The sequence below is a fragment of the Trichosurus vulpecula genome, chromosome 9 (genome assembly GCF_011100635.1).
Source record: "Trichosurus vulpecula isolate mTriVul1 chromosome 9, mTriVul1.pri, whole genome shotgun sequence".
NCBI classification, from domain to species: domain Eukaryota; kingdom Metazoa; phylum Chordata; class Mammalia; order Diprotodontia; family Phalangeridae; genus Trichosurus; species Trichosurus vulpecula.
The window spans coordinates 51541117-51556995 of NC_050581.1; the positions used below are offsets into that span (position 1 = coordinate 51541117).

At 35.9% G+C, this 15879-nt stretch overlaps 1 protein-coding gene across 1 annotated transcript in view; it reads left to right on the forward strand.

The window, feature by feature from the left end:
* Positions 1 to 14533, forward strand: part of USP7 (ubiquitin specific peptidase 7) — a 93119-nt gene extending 78586 nt beyond the window's left edge. The window contains exons 22-31 of the mRNA XM_036739191.1: positions 892 to 1045; positions 2169 to 2236; positions 2932 to 3040; positions 3142 to 3219; positions 4751 to 4851; positions 7514 to 7613; positions 8921 to 9040; positions 9436 to 9507; positions 10089 to 10179; positions 10649 to 14533. Of these exons, the coding sequence (XP_036595086.1) occupies positions 892 to 1045; positions 2169 to 2236; positions 2932 to 3040; positions 3142 to 3219; positions 4751 to 4851; positions 7514 to 7613; positions 8921 to 9040; positions 9436 to 9507; positions 10089 to 10179; positions 10649 to 10755 (1000 nt within the window). The 3' untranslated portion in view covers positions 10756 to 14533. The remainder of the gene's footprint in view (positions 1 to 891; positions 1046 to 2168; positions 2237 to 2931; positions 3041 to 3141; positions 3220 to 4750; positions 4852 to 7513; positions 7614 to 8920; positions 9041 to 9435; positions 9508 to 10088; positions 10180 to 10648) is intronic.
* The last annotated feature ends 1346 nt before the right edge of the window (positions 14534 to 15879 follow it).

Genomic DNA, 15879 nt, shown 5'->3' on the forward strand with positions numbered 1-15879 from the left:
TTATTGCTAAACTTTTTCTTATTAAATGGCAGGAATTTGTCATAAGAAATTAAAACTTGGACTTTGTTTCCCATAATACTTGATGCCTTTTATCCAAATTTAAATAAACTTTAAACCAAAAACAACTACCTTTAGAAAGAGCAGTCTGTGAACCTTTTTAGTTCCTAGCTCTGCTGTTTGCTGCCGTGGTAGACTTGGGAAAGTCATTTATCCTTTCTAGGCCTCCTCTATAAAATGAGCATATAATACTAGAAGGCCCCCAAGTGATAGTCTGTAATCCTACAAGGATTAAGTAAAGAACTCTAATATTTCTGTAGTCATCTGACCAAACAAAGATTAAAGCTGAACTGTAGGTGTCTGGTAGAGAATTTTCTTTTGTAGTCTGTGTTATGTTAATGGTATGATTACATTGGGATTTAAAATCATTATTTCTGTACTTTCTGTCATGGACATAGTAGCTATAATGAATTGTTTCTTAAATATGGCCTAATACTAAATCTTTGCCTGGCTTGTCCTCTTTAAGTTGAACATCATGTGGGAACAACCAGATTTTGGATAGCAGATTGGAACCAGTCTTATTTGCAAGATTATGCAAATAAACTTTCTAAGTGTCATTGAAAAACTATCATGTTGTGAGACTAATCTATTAGCATGCTCCTAGAGGCGGATTTGTCTTGCCCCAGATCATTTTAAAATACTAGCTTGTAGTCTTCTAAGCCACAAAACATAATATTTAAAAGTCAACATGTAGATTCTTTACTGTATAAGTTTCCATCACATTAATTTTCTCATTGAAAATATCTTTTAAAATATTAGTGTAATTTGTATTAACCATTTCTCTTACCACTTAAATTAATTAAATTAGTTAATAACTTGGGTTTTTGTTTTCAGAGATGACCCAGAAAATGATAACAGTGAACTACCAACTGCAAAGGAGTATTTCAGAGATCTGTATCACCGTGTGGATGTCATTTTCTGTGATAAAACTATTCCTAATGATCCTGGGTTTGTTGTTACTTTGTCAAATAGGATGAATTATTTTCAGGTATGTACTACAAATTGAAATTTTTGCTTCCCATGTGGTAGAAAAAGTTGTTTTTCCTTCAGTCTAGTTAAAAGAAGTTCCCTAGTAAATAGAGTCTGCAAGAAATTGTTCAGACTATTAGTTTTAAATTTGGATCGTTTTAGCATTATAGGTCATACTCAAAACACAAATACACTTTAAGTTATATTAAGAATTTTCCCCATAGTATACTTTTTCATTTTCCACTTTTTTCTTCCATAATTATTTGCAATGTTCCTACAGAAATGAGATGTATGCCTTGTCCTCTTTCCTTATCCCCAACAAAGTATACGCTTTTGTTACTTATACTCACACTCTTCATGCTTTTTAACCCAAAGCCCACCCTTAATAAGGAGAAGTTTAGCATTTTGCGGGGGGAGGGGAGGTGGGGTGAGAGATAGGGAGAGAGAATAAGTGTGTGTATGTTGTATGTGTATATTATATTGTGTAACCAGAATGTAATGTGTAAAAATTAACCTCAACTGTTGGGGTACAGGTGATTTCTTCAAAAAATCAAATTTATTTCTACCAACGTAGCTTTGGCATTTTACAACTAGATAGTAGGAAATGGATTTGGAGCATTCTTACATTCTTAAAACAAACTCCATTTTAAAGCTGTTGTCCATCTTAGGCAATTCTCTGGAATATATATATTACAGCAAATTGTGTGTAAGTTGATTTTCTTCAGTCTTTGTATGTTAGGATTGAATCTCTGATAACCGTAATTGGAAAAGTGGAGCAATATTAAAAGTAAATATTTATTAAGAAAATCTTGTACTCCTTTGGTAGGCTAAAATATTTGAATGAAAATTCTTTATTAGATGAGCCAGGGTTATTTCAACATATTAAGGGTTTTTTCTTGGTCGTCACATTCTTACAAATAGCAAACTGTAAAGACTAAGAGTGAGATCATCTCCAACCACAATGAGCCACTGAAAAACCTAAGAAAACTCTTTGATGGGTCACATTCTGCCCGTGCCCCTGTGCTTTTCAGTGTTTACCAGGAGAACTGGTGATGTGTCGATAACTTAGGGATATATTTAAACTTTATATTTTGATCTAGTTCGGGACATACTTCGTCATCACCAATGTTTCCTTTTCTTAGGTTGCAAAGACAGTTGCACAGAGGCTAAATACAGACCCAATGCTACTTCAGTTTTTCAAGTCCCAAGGGTAAGATGTATTTATAGAAATCTGTGTTGTTCAACCTGACATTTCCATGTGCTTTCTCTGCCATAGTGAACCTTGTTTAAAATAAGTTATAGCCTTTTTTTTTAATTGCCCTGTACCAACCAACTCCTCCTTCAGTTGGCATTCCATTCCTTCCTATTACTGTGGTGGGTTGGCCCAAGGAAAGAGTAGGAGGTTTTGTATTTTAATATTTTGCAGTCACTGATTTGAAAAACTGAAGGGTGACTGGTTGCAGAGTGTGTGTTAGCTGGAAGATGGTGATCATGTGAAACTTGTTGAATGGGAAGAAAAGAGCTTTTTCAGGCAATTAGCCTGAAATGTAAAGGAGTAAGTCAAAGTATAATTTTTAAGGATGCTTATTTTTTTTGCAGTTTCAGTTGTATGATTTCAGAATATTAAACTTTTAAAAGATACTTCAACATATATTCTTACATAAATATTAGTTTGGTAGCAGTATTTGCCATGATGCAAGATTTTTTTCACCTGTGATTATTTAAAGAAAAAACAAAAGACATCATATTCTGTTGGTTTAGGTAATTCCACTCTCACTTCCAAATGGTTGATCCTGAGTTGCATACCTAAGATTAAAAGGATAGTGGCTTCTCTATGTACAGCCAGATGTTTAGACTATAGGCATAAATAAACAAATGATATTTATATACTCTTTTCTTGTGTAGTTATAGGGATGGCCCAGGTAATCCTCTTAGACATAATTATGAAGGTACTTTAAGAGATCTCCTGCAGTTCTTTAAACCCAGACAACCCAAGAAACTTTACTACCAGCAGGTAGGAAGCCAAATCATTTATAAGTGAAGTGACAATCATCAAAAAAGGGTGGGAGGAAAATACATGTGGATATACGTTTAAATTGTGTTTGTTTTTCCTAGCTGAAAATGAAAATAACAGATTTTGAAAATCGGAGGAGTTTTAAATGTATTTGGCTAAACAGTCAATTTAGGGAAGAGGTAAGCAAAGTCAAATGTATAACATGAGCTAATTGTCAGCTTCTTCAGCAAAGTTTTGTTGCTGTCAAACGTTTGTGGCCCCGTGGACCCTATTGTGCAGAGATACTAGAGTGTCTCCGTACTTATGGCTGGATTTGCATTTAGGTCTTCCTCAATCAGGAAGACTTATCTTCCTGAATTCAAATCTGGCGTCAGACACTTACTAGCCATGTGACCCTGGGCAAGTCACTTAACCCTGTTTGCTTAATTTCATCATCCATAAGATGAGCTACAGAAGGAAATGGCAAACCACTCCAGTATCTTTGCCAAGAAATCCCCAAATAGCATCACAAAGAGACGGACATGACTGAAACCCCAAGTGAGTTTAGAGTCCCATGCTCTATCCAATGAACCACCTTGCTTCTCTTCTTAACCTCCTAGGCAAGTAGTGGTTAAGATTTGAACTCAGGTCTTCCTGACTCCAGGCCCAGTACTGTATTCATTGAGCCATGTTACTGCCCTCTAACAAAGTTTGGTATGATTCAAATGAAAATATACACCTATGTATATTCCACTTTCCCTTTCAATGGAAAAAAAAAGCCCAATGTATAAAGTTAATAGGTGATTAAAATATATCTCTTTCTGGAGGGCTCAGGATTTAAAAATATTTGATAAGAGCATTGGCCATAGCAGGTAAAAGTTCTCCTGAAGATTTTTTTTAGATTAAAAAAATTTTTAATTCATATTGCTACTGAAGTTTTATACCCCTAAAAGTATTTCCAAGTATAATTCCATCTCCTCCCTCCCTCCCACACACCCGCCCCCCCCCAAAAAAATCTGTACTTGATCTTTTCCTGTGCACTGAGAATATAGTTTCTCATATCCAGGAACAAATCCTCCCTAGAGAACACTACCATTTTCACAGTATGTATGCAAAGTATGGAAAAATGTTCAGAATGGCTAATTAGTAGTTTCATTTCCAAGGTGACACTTGCAAATAAAACTACTAATTAGCCATTTTGAACATAACATTTTTCCATACTCCCAATGTCATGCCAGATTAAATTATTATTGTAGGAACCTTATACTATGAAAACTCTGTTTCATTGATGTAGGTGTCCTGACTCTTGATAGTCTTTGTTTCTAGATAGTCACACCACTTTTGTTTACCGCTTTCTAAAAGATACATACTGTGTACCTCACAAGGTTGCTGTGAAAGAAATAATTTTTTAAAATGTTATAAAAATGCCAATTACTGTCATATAGAATGTATATAGCTCAACCATACAGTGTCATGAATTTCTGGGGAAGAGGGAGGGGAGGACCATCTAGTCTTGTGATAAGAGTTTCTGTAGTTAGCTTGGAAATTTTAGGCCACAGTTTGTTGCTGGTACACCACTTTTCCAGCTTGCATATGATCTGCTATAGCGAGCTTTCTTTTTGCATCACCCTTGAGAACATGGCCATTTCCACATGAAGGTGAGACATTGGGAGAGTTGGATGAAAAATCCATTTTTCTAAATAGTATGTGTTTAATTGTTTTGTTATTTAGGAAATAACACTATATCCAGACAAACATGGGTGTGTCCGGGACCTGTTAGAAGAATGTAAAAAGGCTGTAGAACTATGTGAGAAAGCATCAGGGAAACTTAGGTAAGCATTTCCTGATAATAGTCATGGAAAGTGTAAAAGAAGTAGGACAAAACAAAGTCTTGCTGTTCAGTTATATTCAATTAAACATTAAGTAGGCACCATGTTCTCCATTGGGGGTACAAACACATACCCCCCAAAAAAACAGGATTCAGCAAAAAGAGACAGAGAAGGGGTCAGATAGGAGGAGAACCAGGACAATAAAAACCAAGAGAGGAGAGAGACTAGAGAGCACTGTCAAAGGCTACCAAGAGGTCAAAGAGAATGAGGATTTACAAAAGACCACTGGATTTGGCAACTAAAAGATTATTAGTAATTTTGGAGAGCAGCTTTGGAATGAGAAGATGAGAGGCCAGATTGTAAGGAACTGAGAAGAGACTGAAAAGAAAGAAATGGAGGTACATTTCTTCTCTCCATTATAGATGGCCTTCTTAAGGATTTTAGCCCCAAAGGGCAGGAAGATATATAAGATGATAATTAGTGGGGAGGGGAAGTTATGGATCAAGTGGGGTTTTTTCAGGATAAAGGAAATTGAAAATAAGTGAAAGATTGGGGATGATAGAGGGGTGGTCTGTTGGAATGAGATCTCTTGAACAAGTAGGGGTTAGCCTTGGTAAGCAGTAAAGCCACTTCATCAGACGGGTAAAAGGGGAGAAATTGACAGGATACATCTGAGTGATAGAAGATGAGGAAGAAGGGAGAAGAGGAAGTTCACAGCAAGTAGCCTCAATTTTTTTCTGTAAAATAGGAGGCAAGGTTCTCACCTGAGACAATTGGGAGAGGTGGAGCCCCAGGGGCTTGAGAAGGTAAGACAAGGTTTGAAGGGTGGGATAGTGAGTTGATATGGGAATAGGATCGCCTAGCAGCAATAAAGGCCCAGTTTAGGTTGTATAACATAAACTTGTAGTGGGCCTAGTCAGAGTCATTGTGTGTTTTATACCTTTATTCCAGTAGCAGGCATGAAGGTGACATTTAATGGAAATGATCCAAAGTTGAAGCTTTATTGGATGTAATTATAGATGTGATAAGGAGGCTGGGGATTAAAGAGAGGAAGACAGTGCAGACTTGAATTGGTTCACCAAACAATCAATATGGGGACTAGCTCAGGATCTAGCCTTGGAGAATTTAGGGGTCACATAATGAGGACAAAGAGTAGAGTTGTGAAAGGGAAGGCAGACAGAAGGTGCAAGCCAATAGATTATAGCCAGAGTTCTCGAATGTGGTGGTTGTACATTCATAGGTAATTATAAGATGAAGGGTATGACTGTCTTTGTACACGGCTAAGGTTCGGTGGAGGAGTGTGGTCAGTATGTGTATTAGAAGACCCCTGGTATGAGGACAGAGTTGGAGAGAAAGGAAAAACTGTGAACCATGTATTGAACTTCCTGAGGGAAGAATTGGAATGGACTGAGGGGTCTAAAGACAACAGCTACCAAGGTTTTGATTGGGTGGTAGATGTGTATAGCATGAAGCTCAAATGAAGAGAAGTTTTTGAGTGATGGAAGTATGAGAAGAACTTGCAGATGGCAATGGGGGAGCAAGGAGTATTTCAACTCATTCTGTCCTGAATGATGAGATAAGGAGAATCAATGAAGGTCCAGCCAGTACCAGAAGGGAGGCTGTGTCATCAGAGGGAAGCTAGGTTTCAGTAAGAACTAGTAGGCAGAAGGTGTGGGAAAGGAAAAGATGTAAGATGAAAGAAGGGGAGTTTGTTGCCTATGGAATACGCAGAGGGCACAATGGAAGAATTGGGTAGAGTTAGGTTGAACCTTTGGCTGAGAGGGTAGAAGGGGTTGGGAATGAGGAATCAGGTGGGTTGGGGGTATGGAATCGGGTTTGGCGATGATCCACAATTGTTCAAAGTCACTGGGATGTGAAGGGTATGACCAGGTGTGAGAATGTTAATCATTTCTTCCCCTCTACCCTCAAAGGACAGGGAGAGCATGAGTTGGGAAGCCTGAAGTCAAAAGGAGGGTTGTTCTCTATATCCCAGGGTGATATTTAAAAATGAAAGCAACAAATCTAAGTTTATCAACAAAGATTTAAAATTGATTATTTTGAATTTGATTTTAGACAGCTGAGTGAATGAAAAACCTTGAAACATAAATTTTATTTGGAAATTGTCAAATCTTATTACTCTTTTGATAAGAAAAGACAGTGTTTATGCCTTCTTAAAAGGGTCATATTCCATTTAAATCATCAGTTAAGATGATAATTGTCTTCTTGTCTAAGATTTGTTTTAATAGTGCTGTGTTCTAATATATAGATGCAGTGTTAATAACCAGCTGTTCTTAAAATATGGAAGCCTTTTAATTCAGATATAATGTTTTTTTAATGAGTTCTCCATATATAGTTTTAAAGTTAGTATTCATCTCATTATCCCATCTTTCCCTCTCACACATTTATTTCTTGTAATTTTTTCCAATTAGCATCTATTTTTTCTCTCCCTACCTACGTCTACCATTAAGAAGGAAAAACCCCCTTTGACATTTCAACCAAAATAATTGTTAACTTGGTTAAGATTGATATACCCTATAAAGTGAATCTACTTAGGCAGATTTAAGATAGGAAAGCTCAGAAAGTTGTAATAATTTAATCCAAGCAGTCATTTGTATAAAATAATCTTTTGCTTTAATTCTGTATTTGCTCATTTCCTATTTTTAAGGCTGCTAGAAATTGTAAGCTACAAAATTATTGGTGTCCATCAGGAAGATGAATTGTTAGAATGTTTATCACCTGCAACAAGTCGAACGTTTCGAATAGAGGTTAGTAAATCATAAAATTTAGAACTGAAAGGAATTATAGAAGATTATCTTATTCCTCTTTGCAAGGAAGTTGGCTGTTTATGATAAAAGCTAAATTATGTATAGAACTGGCAGTTATTAATTAGATTGTACAACTGGCTCCTACCTAAATCTTTTCCTTAAAATTATTTTTTGTAATGTTATATTTTTGATGGAAGAAAGCTTTCCATTTCTGCAAATAGAGGACTCGATCAAGCTTTTGTTTTGAGCAAAAATGTTTCAGAGGGTTCTATCCAATGCCATGATTTTTTAAAAGTTCTTCTGGTTATTTCCAGGAGAAAACCTCCATTAGGTACTTATTTCATAGCCTCTTCATGTTACACATCTCCTGACAGAGAGGTAATGGACTCAGTCAGTTGGTCAGCAAACACTTATTTCTTAAGTGCTTACTATGTACTTTGTTCTGATTTGTTGGGGATACAAGAAAGGTAAATGACAGCCCCTGCTCTTAAGGAACTCAGAGTCTCCAGGAGGAAAACAAGCTGTGTACAGGATAATTTGGAGGTAATCAGTAGAAGGAAAGCACTAACTTTAAGGGGAATCTGGAAAGGCTTCTCATAGAAGATTGGTTTTAAGCTGATACTTTTAGGAAGCCAGAAAATGTAGATGAGAGAATTTCAGGCATAGGAGACAGCTTCTGATACCTGGTATCAGGAGAATGGTTGTCTTGTACATGACACAAAAAGGAGGCCAGAGCCACTGGATCACAGAGTATGGTAGGGTTAAATAAAGTTTTAGGCAGATTGAAAAAGTAAAAGGGGTCCAGATAATGAAGGGCCTTGAATGCCGAACAAAAGGCTTTCTGTTTGGTCCCAGAGGCAGGCCATGAGGCACCACTGGAGTTTATTGAATGAAGAGAGGCCGAGTGACATGGCCAGACCTGCACCTCTCTGTCAAGACTTGGGTATCATGCTTCATCATTGGTCCTCTGTAATCATGGCTTTCAAAGTTGTGTTTTGGGTTTGTTTTTTTCAAACAATGTTGGTGTTATAGTATAAATTATTCTGCTCACTTCACACTGCATTATTTCATACAAGCCTTGCCTGGTTTCTCTGAAACCATTAGTTAATAAGTATATTAGAATGATGTTTTCATGTTGAAAATAATTTGAATTTTGATTGTCAGTATATCCTTTTAAAAATCACTTATTTAAGAACAAAAATCCTTGGAATTTGTTAGTGTGTATATTAATTGTAAATCTACCTATTTCTGTCTTCTGAAGTGTTTATCAGAACTGCTCATGATCAGAATATTTAATTTGACCACAGGAAATCCCTTTGGACCAGGTAGATATAGACAAAGAAAATGAGATGCTCATCACTGTGGCTCACTTCCACAAGGAGGTCTTCGGAACTTTTGGTATACCGTTTTTGCTCAGGATACACCAGGTAAGTTATTTTTTAAGATTGTCCTGCCTCTCTTGATTACTAAGGTAATCATTTATAATAAATTCATTTACTGATGTGCTTTTGTTTTAAAAAATGCATAATAACTATAAGTCTATTTAAAAAAACTGGGGAAAGCTTGTGTGTCATTTTCTTCCTGCTCAGTGTGGGTTTCATGAGGGCCATTACCTGCTTATATGATTTTAAATTTTTTCCTGACATCTGGCCTGGGGCCCTGCAAACAGTTGACTTTTCATGTATTTTTGTTTGATGTGAATCGCAGTTAGTTTGCTTTTAAATCTTAAAATAAATGTCGTGTATGTGGCTGATTTGGAAAGTTTCAAATGGAATTTTCTATTAAATATCACTGGGTATAATAACTGTTTAATCATTTATAGGGTGAACATTTCAGAGAAGTGATGAAACGAATTCAGACAATGCTAGATATCCAGGAAAAAGAGTTTGAGAAGGTAAGAATTTACCTTAGACCTGCAGGAGCAGGTAAAAAAAAACATTTTTGTATAGACCTGTGATATGTAATTGTTAAATTAATGTAATATAGAGGTTTGCTTCTCCATAATGATGTAAAATATACTGCTTTCTCTGGCACAGCTAATCACACTTTTCCTTGAACACTGGTGTTCCTTTTAGTGTGAATTTAGGGGTTCCCTGATAAAATGTCAGTGTTGATGAGCCATCTAGAATGCAGTCTAGGATGGGAGAGATTAGCCATCCCCCGTCTATCCGTGCCAGGAGCCATGACAACAGGCCCCTATCTCAGCTGCTTCCCAACTCTGTCTATTTATCTTCCTTACATTAATTCCCCCCACTGTGCCCACAAAAATTAACACTACACCTCTTCCTCATGGTTTGCTTTCATTATTACCAAAAGGCTATATATTATATCTATGTATATTAGAAACCGCAGTTGTTGCTTTGAGATAACTAGTGCTACTGATAAAATTAATCTCCCCAGCAGTATCTGTTTCTATTCAGACTTGAAAAGATTTTTGTTTTATTTTCTGTGCTTTTTTATTTTTTTATTTTTAAGTTTAAATTTGCCATTGTAATGATGGGTCGACACCAGTACATAAATGAAGATGAATATGAAGTCAATTTGAAAGATTTTGAGGCTCAGCCGGGTGAGTGCCTTGACATTTAGTTTTAGACCATTATACTTTATCAACTGCAAGTCAGAGAAGCTTAGACAGTAAAAATAAACATTTTAAATTTCCTAGTACTTAAATAAGGTATTTCTTCCAAAATTTCATTTTAGTATGCCACTAACCAAGTAAATGTTAGAGCCTTTTTTTCTTAGACTATAGTTACACTGTGTATCAGTGTCCAAAAGAAAGGGAAAATACAGTTAACATCACAACCTTGAAGTATTTGCCTAGTATTATTCATTTCAAAATTGACTAATAAGAAACACTTGAATTATAATTTATACATGCAGAGAGGTGGAGAGAGAGAGAGAGAGAGCGTGTATACATGTGTGCATGTCCGTACATATGTACACATTAGCTTTTAGATTTAAAAGCCATGACAACTTTTCACCACTGTGATCAAATGTGAACTAACAGTTCTAAACCTTTTCTTTTTTCCTCCTAGGCAACATGTCTCATCCCAGGCCTTGGCTGGGGCTTGACCATTTCAATAAAGCCCCAAAGAGAAGTCGCTACACTTACCTTGAAAAGGCTATTAAAATTCATAACTGACTTACTTAACCAGTTTGTTCAAGGCAAGGGACAATACATGTGTGTGTGCACCTTTTTAACAACAGTAGAACTTTGGTACACGTGCACTATATCTGAAGTCTTCAGCAAGAGGATTTGCTGCTGATGTTAATTTTATTTTGTTGAGGCTGTTCAGTTTGGCTTCTCTGTATCTATTGACCGCCCTTTTTGAGCAAAATGAAGGTGTTTTTATAAAGCTTGGATGCCAATGAGAGTTATTTTATGGTAAACATAATGCAAGGCAATTGTCACCATAATGGGGGAAAGAGTTTAGTAGAACAATTGATATTGGCGAAAAATTTGTCTGTAGTATGTTTATAGATGGCATAAGCTGACTGGCTGCCCTTCCTGGTATGGTTTCCTTCACCAACCCTGCAGCAAGTAAGTCTTATGTTTAGACTCACAACTGATTTATTTCCTTCAGTTATACTTTAAATGACCTTTTGTGCATTTGTAAATGCAAAAGAAAAAGAACTCACAACATCAATAAATAGAGATCTCTACTTCATTGTGTATATTGTTGGCACTTATTCTGGATTTATGTCTCCTCCAGCTGCATAGGATCTTTTTAATAAACTAGTTTTGATTTATTTAGTTCAGCCACTACCTTGCTGCCCATTTGCAGAGTGGGTGCACTGAATAAAACCCTAAAAGACATTTTGGGTCTTTTTAATAAATTAAAAACACTGTTAAATACAATTAAGGTTTACTATGCTGCCTCTTGGCAAATTTAATGACATCAAAAGTTGGCAAAAGCAGGTTGAAAGGATTATAAATATAGTTTCATTTAAATGGGAACAGATGGAAGAAACAAGGAAAATAGCCTTTTAGCACAGAGGGCATGCTCACTAGTGTTTAGTAAGCTGTTGACTTTGAAAAAAAAAAAAAACACAAAACAAAAAGGAAAACAAAAAAATCAAAAAAAAAATAGGAAAAGAGAAAAGAAAAAAACCACCTGAAATTGTATATTTAATGAATGAACATGTACAATTTAACACTTGGAGGTTAATTTTGTTGGGTGAGTCTGCAAGTGAATTTCACTGATGTTGATATTCATTGTGTGTAGTTTTATTTCAGTCCCAGACTGTTTCCTTTTATTTCGGAGCTAATGCCAGCGTGTCTAGTTTTGAGTGCAGTAAAAATAGAATCAGCAAATCACATTTATTTTTCATTCTTTTCCAGTATTTTTTTTTTGTTTCTGTAGCAGCAGTGTACAACAACTCTTCCTGTATATTGCCTTTTTGCTGGAAAATGTTGTATGTTGAATAAAATTTTCTATAAAAATTTTACTTCAGTGAGTGACGTGGAAGTTGAGGAAGATTTCTACTCTCCCTGGAAGTACAGTTTGGGAAACCTTTTCATTTATTACAAGGTTTTACTAAGATGTATTTTTTTTAATTTCAGTATTGCCAATGTATAATCCTGGTTTTTTGGCCTCTAACTAGTCGCATTTGAGCTTAAAAAAATAAAAGGTTTTCCAGGAGGGAACCGTGTACAAATACAATGACTGGAAATATTCTTTAAATACTTTGTAAGGTATAGTCTGTGGGATCCATAGTTTTTGGAGTAGATTTGGCTCCACTTGCCTTGTTCAGAATTCTGTGGTCCACATACCCCAAATGTGGTGTTGATAAAGATATATGAAGAAATCTGTGCTTTTTGATTATGATCTCTCTTTCTGGACTTCCACTGTAACGTGTATGCCTTCATAACCCAAACGCTGCCTTCAAAATCAATGAATAGATAGCCCTAATGGGGAGTAGCAGTACTATAGACTTTGTCTTTCAAATCCCTGAAAAATCAGTTGTGAAAATGATAGTAAAAATAATTCACCAATAATTTTTGTCTCTGAACTTTAAGGGGTTTTTTGGAGGGAGAAGGGATTAAGTACAGTCTTGGAGGGTAACAGAAACCTGCCACTCTTCCATAGGATAGTAAATTACTTTTTACAAAGAATTTTTGGTAATGTTTACATTGTGTGATGCATTTAATTATTACTTCATTTCCAGTCAAGGAAATCAAAGACTACAGTGCTTCTGAGTTTTAATTGAATGAAAAATGGTTTTCTAATTATGAAATATAAGGTACTTCCTTAATGATGGCATTAATGGCTTATATTAAACCACTGAAGTGAATACCACCTTCTTTAACATGTATTGGATACTAGTGATGTACTAGGCCCTCTATGGGCAATCAGAATAATAGTTTTATAAAACATATGTTATAGATTCATTTGAAATCATTGGAGTATATAATTGGGTGGGGTGCATTCTGTTTAATTTCTTGGGGTATTGTGAAGCCATGGCTCATTTTAGCAGCCACAGTATTGTAATGACATGCCTTTGATAGCATACTGACATACTTATGGGTGTGGTTTGTTTTTTTTTTTTAACCAAAATATGCAGGAACTTAATGAAACTTAGGTTAGAATGTTGTGTTATCCTTGTAGAAGTAAAGAACCTTAAAAATATTTCCTAGTGCTGAGTTTAACAGAGCCTTGAAACAGACAGGTGCTGTTGTCATGTGTACCTCAGCACAGCAAGGAAGTAGGAGGAGCAGAGTCTTTCTACCCAAATCATTTATTCTGTTTAGTGAGAACTAAGCAATGTGATATCTTTCTAGTATGTATTATCAGGCTTTATAATTCCAAGAACAAGTTTATTTTGTGAATCTTACATAATGAAATTCATGAAAATTTCCTGGCATGAGTTCATCATGGAGTCCATGCCAGAAAGATCAAACACTTCTGCTGCGTCATCTGAATAATTGGTTAAAATTCTATTTCTACTTTTACATTTTCATTGTATCTCAAAAACATAATTCTATTACATGGGACTAATTTTAATACCCGTTTTCCTACTAGCTTCTTGAAAAGATTTGAGTGAGGTTACATGTTTACACAAGTTGTCTCTTACAGCCCCGAGATGTGTTAAGAAGTGTGGCACAGGCCTGTAACACTCAGGGAAAGACCACCTGATGGCATGTACCCCCATTAACCAAAACCTGCTTGAGCCCAGCCATGCCAAAGTCAGTGAGTACCTCCAGAAACTGGGCAGGGAAGGGGGGAAGGGAAGTGTTCTTCCACCCAAGTCAGTAGTTGGATAGTAGAGAGTATCCTGGCTATGCCAGCAAGAGTCCAAGCTCCAATAGATCCTACCAAGCTGAAAAGTCATTGAGTAAGGCTTCCCGGATAGACTTCACAACCATTATCTCAGCACCAATCTAACTAATTTCAGGGAGTCTTATCACCTTGTTGTCCATGGGGTGATGGAAAAATTCTCAAAGGACATAAAACAAATTGTAGTGCAATTTTGAATTTCATTGATGGAGGGAATACTCATTTCGACTTCTAGTCCTTTAAGTGTTGTATCAAATGAATGTGTATGGTAAGCATTTTTTAAATTGACTTTCATATAAATTCTGCTCTTGGCCAACTACTGACTTTTTATCCAATTGTCTAATGTCATGAAACCTCCACACAAATGTATTAAATTATGTAATAGACCATCAGAGAAGTTCCTAAAGGAAGTCATCTTCAGGGTGACATTGTCAGCTCAATAACAGTCTTGGGTAAAGGAGACTATCTGTGCCAATGAACTCCAATAACTTGTTATCCTCTGATTCTTACACGTTTTGATTCACAAGTTTGAAATGCTTAAATGTGTTTGAAGAACATAACTTGTTTGGCTTTAGCCTCCTTACTACTTTTGGGGAAGGAGGTAGGTTATAAATCTTAAATAAAATTACCTTGTTTGCTTTATTCTGTTTGACAGACGTGGTAGCTTTCTTCTAAATTAAAAGTTTTTGAGCGATACTTAAGTTCCCCATCAGTAGAAGTCTGTAAGTTCTGTTCTGTTATTCTTGTCTCTCTCCCCTTCCTTGAGAATAGAAAGCAAAGGTTTGGTTTTTGTTTTGTTTTTAAGTAAAGAAATTAATAAGTAAAATTAGAAAATTATTTTTCCCAGTGGTTCTAAGTAAGTACGAAAGGAAAGGGGGAGAAACACTTGAACACATCTCCTACATTTTGTGCCTTTTCCTGATTGTTTCTTTTGTTTGGTACTTGAGAGAGAAAAAATGGAATCATTTAATTCAAATATTGAAATAAACTTGATCACAATGGTGATAATAGCTCAATCTTGATCTTTTCTAAAGAAGGGAGCACACCAGATGATGTCATTCGGGAGAGGAAAGAAGCAATTATCAATATGAGAACTCGCCTGGTTATCTTAGTTGCTCCTATTAGTTTTAAGGTTGTCTGATGTATCAACGGCATCTTTGAGAGCTAGCCAAGAGTCAAGACTTGAAACAGGAAAGAACAGTATTGTGAAGCATGGAACATGAAAACAACATAATGGTAATTTCTGGGAAGATAGATTAGAAAAACTGACAACATTGGATTTAATTTCAATGCAGTTTATAAGGTTTGGGTACAAAGTCACATATCTGGTGGTAGCTATTATTAGAAATAGAAAAAAAAAAGTGGTAGGTGTACCCTACTCTTAAGTATACCCAGACAGACAGGCCATGATTCCTTTTACTAGAATCAGTACTGTCTTACATCCTCTTCCATTATGAAGGAACAGTATGAGTCTGACCAGCAGGCTAGATTTAGTAACTTGTGCTTGATTCAATGAAGTTCAAGGTTTTGTCCAACTTGAAAACAAGCAATATTCATCCACTAAGTAATTTTAATGTTTTGCATGTAACAGGCACTCAGTTATTTGGTTATGAAGAAAAGATGTTTCTAAATCTGCATTTATAATGTTTGTTTTGCAGACATAAATCTGGATATATCTCTTATGTGCACATAAGGCTTATTTCTTCCAAACTACTTCTCTAAATATCTCTACCTCCTTTATCTTTGTACCTTTATTAGGGGGTGATGAAGTGTTAGGTCTTTTCAATTAGAGAAAATAAAGATGCCAATAGAAATAAAATTAAAACAACCGGACAGATAATAAAAGCACTTTATGTATCCAGAGCATTTTGCTAGACACTAGAGAGAAGAAAAGTTTGGATAGACCCTATTTTTCTAGGGAGGAAAGTGAGGCCAGAGCATTGGCTATGATGGCCTGGAAGAACAAGGATAGGTGGTAACTATTGGGG